Source organism: Belonocnema kinseyi, chromosome 7 (assembly GCF_010883055.1).
Source record: "Belonocnema kinseyi isolate 2016_QV_RU_SX_M_011 chromosome 7, B_treatae_v1, whole genome shotgun sequence".
NCBI lineage: Eukaryota > Metazoa > Arthropoda > Insecta > Hymenoptera > Cynipidae > Belonocnema > Belonocnema kinseyi.
This window is the reverse complement of record NC_046663.1, coordinates 24,978,045-24,984,253: the sequence shown is the minus strand read 5'-3', so window position 1 is coordinate 24,984,253 and position 6,209 is coordinate 24,978,045. Positions and strand designations below refer to the sequence as shown.

The window sequence follows — 6,209 nt, the reverse complement described above, 5'->3', positions numbered from 1 at the left end:
ATTTTTTTCCTAAAATTTCATTTTATATATTTTTTTTTAGATTTTTAAAAATTAAAATAGGATTTTTGATTTTCGTTTATTCGTTGTGGTCCAAATTTTGTTCGTTGGATTCTTGTTTTGTTTAACAGAATTTTGCATAAATTTTATTATTGGACATTAAACGGGATTTTTAATTTGGATTTTTCTCTAATTTAAATTACGTAAATTTTGATATATATTTGTTTTAAATTTGTGATATTTTCCCGGCTTGGTTCTTTTAAACCAGTTTTAGATTAGTTGTACACTGTCAGGGATTTTCTCCATTCTGTATTGTTCTGGTGCCCAACCCTTTGCGCCAAGGCCCCTGAAAGCGAAAATTGTACCACCTTGATCTCCAAATGGACGTGACTCAGGATCATTTTTGTGACCATATCCTATGGTTGATACATATAAGACATCAAGGTTGGGACCTCCGAAAACGCACGCGCCGACTCTTTTTGCAGGCACGGGAATATATTGTACTATTTTGTGTTTGGCTGGATCAACTTGCATAATCTAAGAAAAATTTAAAAAATTTACTTTGATTTAGAATTTTATTTCCGGAAATATTACTAGAAAGATTTAAAAATCCTTACTCCGCGACCTTCATAAAGAGGCACCCAGAGTTTACCAGTCCTATCAATTGTCAGACGACGCGGAGTTCCCCTCCTGGAAATTTTCGACCAGTCCAAGGCGAGTATATGGTTCCCTGAAAATAGTCATTTGATTACGTGTTAAAATATAAAAACTTTTCTTCGACTTAATTTATTCATTGAGAAGGTGTTTACACCTAGCATGGTTCGATTAAATTTCTCAATCATGAGAGAAAATGTTGCGAATGACTATAACTTTACGTCGGAAAAGGAATTTTCGTGAAGAATTGTTGCTCAAGGATCCATTCCGTTGATTAAAAAATTAATTATATTGTTGAAAATTCTTATTTTTATTTAAAAGTAGTTTCTTCGACTGAAAATTAAATTATTGCATTTCTATTGAAAATCCATATTTTATTTTTCAAATATCTATCTCTTTTAATAACTGCTAAGTTTAAACGTAATTGCTACGGGTAGATTGTTCAACTATATTATTTTTAATTGTTTTTCTAACTGAAAAAATAATTTTTTAAACTGAAAATGTAACTATTTTATTTAAAGTTAATCTTTTTCTTTAGAAAAATGATATTCGTGGTTGAAAATTTACTCTATTGCTTAAAAATTTATTTCAGTGCTTCAAAGTTTCACTGTTTTCATAAAAAATGTATTATTTTGTGGAAAATTCATTCTTCTGGTCTTTTTTCATTTTTTGGCAGAAAATTAACACTCTTGGATTAGGATTTTCTCTTTTGGTAGAAATATCTTTTAATTGTTTAAAAATTCATATATTTTGTTAAAAATACATTTTTCTTGTTCATTATAATTATAATTAACTAAAAATTGGTTAATAATTGATCTTTTTTAATAAAAAAACTAATCTTGTTATTTCAAAAATTACTCTTTTGGTTGAAATTCATTTAGTTATTTGAAAAAGTAACTAATTTAAACAAATTTATTTTGCTTTTTCACGGTTACTACTTTTAAGTGAAAATTAAACTGTTTTCGTCTTTTTTTTTAATTAGTCCTTTTTTGTTCAAGATTCTACTATTTGATTTGAAATTCATATGCTTTGTTCAAAGTTTAGGTTTTCGTTAAAAAATTCAAGTCTTATTATTTAATTTATATATTTGATAAAAACTTAAGCTTTTTCTTAAAAATTTGCCTTCTTTCATAAGCAATTAATCTTTGTGGTTAAAAATGTATTTCATTGCTCGCAAATTTAATTATTTTGTTAAAAATTATCTATTTTCTTGAAAATACATTTTTTTTATTGAAAATTAATATTTTCAACTAAAAATTTAGCTTATTCCATTTTTTTCATAATTCATCATTTTTTGTAAAAAAATACAGCTATTTTATTTGAATTTTGTATATTTTGTTCAAAATTCAGATTTTTTTGAAAAAATTCACCTCTTAGTTGAAAAAAACATCTTTTTTGTTGAAATATTCATCCGCTGTAGTAGATTTTTTTTGAAAAAATGCATCCCCTTAGATAAAACGTATTTTGTAATGGTTCAAAATTAATTTTTTTAACTGTAAACTTCGAAAATTCCATTTTTCATTAAAAATTAATTTTTCATTGTTCAGGTGCTAACCATTAATTTTAAAAATCAAGTTTTTGATAAAAAATTCGCTTGTTTGGTCAAAAAATCATCTTCTTGGTTGAAAATTCACTATTGTGGTTTGAAATCCTTATTTTTTGGTTTAAAAATACATCCAATATCCTAAAAATTTCATTTTTTTATAATAATGCAACTTTCTGGTAGAAACGTAATAAATTTTCGTTAAAGTATCAATTATATTGGTGAAAAATTTTATTTTTTTTAAGATAATTAATTTTTTTCAACTGAACTTTATCTATTTTCTTGAAAATTCATCTTGCTGTTGAAAAATTAATTATCTTGCTTAAAAATTCATCTGTTTGTATGAGAATTTAAATACACGATTAAATATTTTAATTTAATTTTCTTGAAATTCCATCTTTTTCTAAGGATTCAAAATATTTTGTTAAAAGATCGTTTTTTTTTTATGATTTTCTACCGAAAATGTCACTACTCTATTTTACAGTAAAATTTGATCTTTTTTAATGAAAAGTTAGCTATTTGGTTACAAAATTCATACATTTGGTTAAAAGTTAGATTTCATTAACAGAAAATTAATCTTTTTGGTCAAAAATGATGTATTTTGTTGTTAGTAAAGTATTTTATTAAAAATGTAAGCATCCGTTAAATTTTGTTTTCCTCATTTAAAATTAATCTTTACAATTGAAAATATAACGAATTCCATTTTTATCTCAAAGATCCATCTCTATTAATAAAAGATTCAACTATTTGTTTAAAAATTCATATAATTTGTTGATCATTCAGATTTTTTGTAGAAAATCTATCTTCTTGGTCTTAAATTAACCATTGTGGTTTAAAATTCATCTTTTCAGATTAAAAAATGCATTCTTTTTTGTAAAAAATTTCATATTTTTTGGCTAAAAAAGCAACTGTTTCGTTGAAACATAATATTTCTTTGTTTTTGGTTCAACTACTTTGCTGAAAATTCATAAATCTTTTGGAAATTATGTCTTTTTTGGTAAAAATTTTATCTTTTTGGTTCAGAATTCATCTCTCTCATTAAAAATTCAATGCTTGTATAGAAAGGTTAACTGCGGTCGTGAAAAATACTTTTCTTACTAAGTTAAAATTTATATTTCAACTAAAAGAGTAATTATTTTGTTTTTAGTCAGAAAATGTAACTTCTTGTAATTAAAAGTTTATGTATTTATTTAAAACCGAACTTTTTTGTGTTAAAAGTGCTCATTTTTGTTTGAAAATTTGTTATTTTTTGTAGATACACCCAACTCTCGCTTTCACACTATCCTTGGCCACAAGTCGAGAGAATTCGAACGCCAAATGGAATGCATAATATTGCGCAATATACTCGACTGAGTACTTGCGTATGCGGTTTATTCGAGGCGAGCGTCGCAAAGGTCTCTCGCCTTGTCCTTTGAGGAAGTGCTAGGGCCAGCCGTTCTAGGAAGGTCGAGATCTGGGGGGGGGGGGGTTCAAGATTTGGGTTAAATTCGTTTTCTGGCTTTAAAATTGAATCATCTGGTTGGCAATTAAATTAAATAGAAAATTTATAACAAAAAAAAATAATTTTTTGACAAAAAAAACTTACTAAATGTTCCTGCTGTTTTGTGAAAAGAGTAGGCTAGGATGTCATAATGTGACAAAGCATCGACGAAATATACTTTAGAAGGACCAGACGCAGTTTCTTCCCACACGAAACCACTGCTCGTAATAATGTCCTTTATTTGTCTTACAAATTTAAAATTATGATTACAAGAGGTCACATTTCCGAATGGGTGTCCATTTTCGTTCATCGTCCCTGGAATATAATATACAATTTAAAATATAATAATGAACCAAGGGGAAACAACTCTGATAGTGCGCTGGACCAATCGGTTTTTTTTGTTCGAAATTCAACTGGATGGTTGGAAATTTATGTATTTGACTAAAAATTTGTCTTTGTGGAAAAACATTAACCATTTTGCCTAAATTTTTTTTTTTTTGCTTAAAAATTATTTTCTTTGACATAAAATTTAAAGAGTCTATTTTCGGTTTGTAAATTAATGTTCAATTAAATGTTAAATTTGCTAAAATATTCTTTTTACATTCTCATCAAGAAAAGGTATTATATTTGTGTAAAATTTGACCCCCCCCCCCTTGTCAAATGTTCACGTTTTCAGGCCCTCTGGATCCGAAAAACAGGTTTTTAATAATGTGTCTGTCTGTATGTCTGTGTGTGTAACAAATGTATATAATTAGTGTATAATAATATATGGATGCAGACATTAATTATTATTAATTATTATTATTATTATTATCAATTATATTATAAATAATAATTATATTATTTTAAATTATTAATAATAGTAATATAAATATATATAATTTCGAAATATTATCTGTAGATTTTTAGTTTTTTTAGCACGATAATTTTCGAAAGAATTGACAGATTGGATTGGCCTTTATTATATTTATTTAGTGTTTTAAAATAACGGTCAAGTTCGTTAGCCAGCCATTTTGTATAAAAATTCAAAAAGTAAGCGTATTTTGACAATGTTTGAGACCACTTTTTTCAAAACTCAAAAATTTTCTGTACGGATATTCACATTTAAACAGACGATTAATTTATCCAAATGACTTTTTTCTTGACGATCCCGTTGGTCGTCAATAACAGGATAATGGTTGAAATCGCTAAGTTGCATAAAATAGCATTAGTTAAACATATTCCAATATTGGACAATATACAAAAAAAATTTGTTGTCTACAAATTATTTGTTTAAAAAATTTTGTCTACGATTTTCCATAAATACACGTTTCTTCATGTTACGCTGCAAGAAATTGGAATCGAAACAATGTTATACAACAAAATTTCTCTTCTGATTATAATTGTTTAGATTATACACAAATTTTATGTGCAATTGCAATAAACAGGCATTTTTCGACAATAATATCTAGTTTCTTTTTATGTCAATTTTTTGCCATTGGAAAATTTGTGATAATTTTAGCAAAATTCATAATTTGTTGATTAATCTTATGATTTTTTAAACAAATTTAATTTTTAAAATACATTATTTGGGGTTATTTGGACGGAATAATTCGTTTTTTTATTGCATTCTTTGTAATTGGCAAGTTCATAATGATTTCAGCGAAATTCATAATTGGTAAATTAATTTTTTATTTTTTAAAAAACAAACTTAATAAATAAGTGCATTATTCGAGTATCTATCGATGGAAAATTAATTATTTTCAATAACAAATTTTTTTGAAAGAAGTAATGAAACTACGTCTGTTTTAATTGCAATGCATGTTATCTTATTTTTTATTTTGTTAAAAATTTTTATGTTTAATAATTTGAGAATAATATTCAAATAACTTTATTTTGAAGTTTAATTTTGTTATTTGAAAATGCAATTTGTTAAATTTGTTGATTTGTTAAAAATTCGTCTTTTATGGGCAGAAAGTTAATCTTTTAGGTTGAAAATTAATTTATTTTATAAAAAATCAGCTTTTTTGAAAAAAATTTATCTTCTTCGATAAAAAAGTATATTTTTGATTAAAAATGTATTTCTGGAGTTAAAAATTGAGCCATTTATTTAAAAAACCTTTCCTTTACAGAAAATAAATTTTGTTTAAGTAATACTTTGACTATTTCTACTTCGCCCAAAATAACAAATGTTGTCAAAAATTATCCTTTCGGGTAAGAAAGTCAACTGTTTTATTAAAAATTAATTTTTTTTAATTCGGATAAGGATTTAACTATTTTGAGAAAAAATTATATTTTCGGAAAGAATTTACAATTTTCTTAAAAAGTTATTTTTTGTGGTTAAAGGTCTTTTATTTTAGTTGAGCATTCATCTTTTATAGTTTGAAAGTGAACTATTTTGTGAAAAAATCTTCTTCTTTTTTATCGAAAATTCCCACATTTCGAAATTTCATAGCTTTTATATTTTTGGTCGGAAATCCAAATAATTAGTTAAAATTTCATATACTTTTTGGAAAATTAAATATCTTAAAGAATCCGGTGTGATTCGTTATGTTA

At 25.4% G+C, this 6,209-nt stretch overlaps 1 protein-coding gene across 1 annotated transcript in view; it reads right to left on the bottom strand.

Moving 5' to 3' along the window:
- Positions 1-267: 267 nt before the first annotated feature.
- LOC117176372 (regucalcin-like) overlaps positions 268-6,209 on the bottom strand; it is an 8,086-nt gene continuing 2,144 nt past the window's right edge. Inside the window, exons 3-5 of the mRNA XM_033366616.1 lie at positions 3,780-3,989; positions 615-727; positions 268-534 (exon numbers count right to left, since the gene is read on the bottom strand). Coding sequence (XP_033222507.1) covers positions 268-534; positions 615-727; positions 3,780-3,989 — 590 coding nt within the window. The remainder of the gene's footprint in view (positions 535-614; positions 728-3,779; positions 3,990-6,209) is intronic.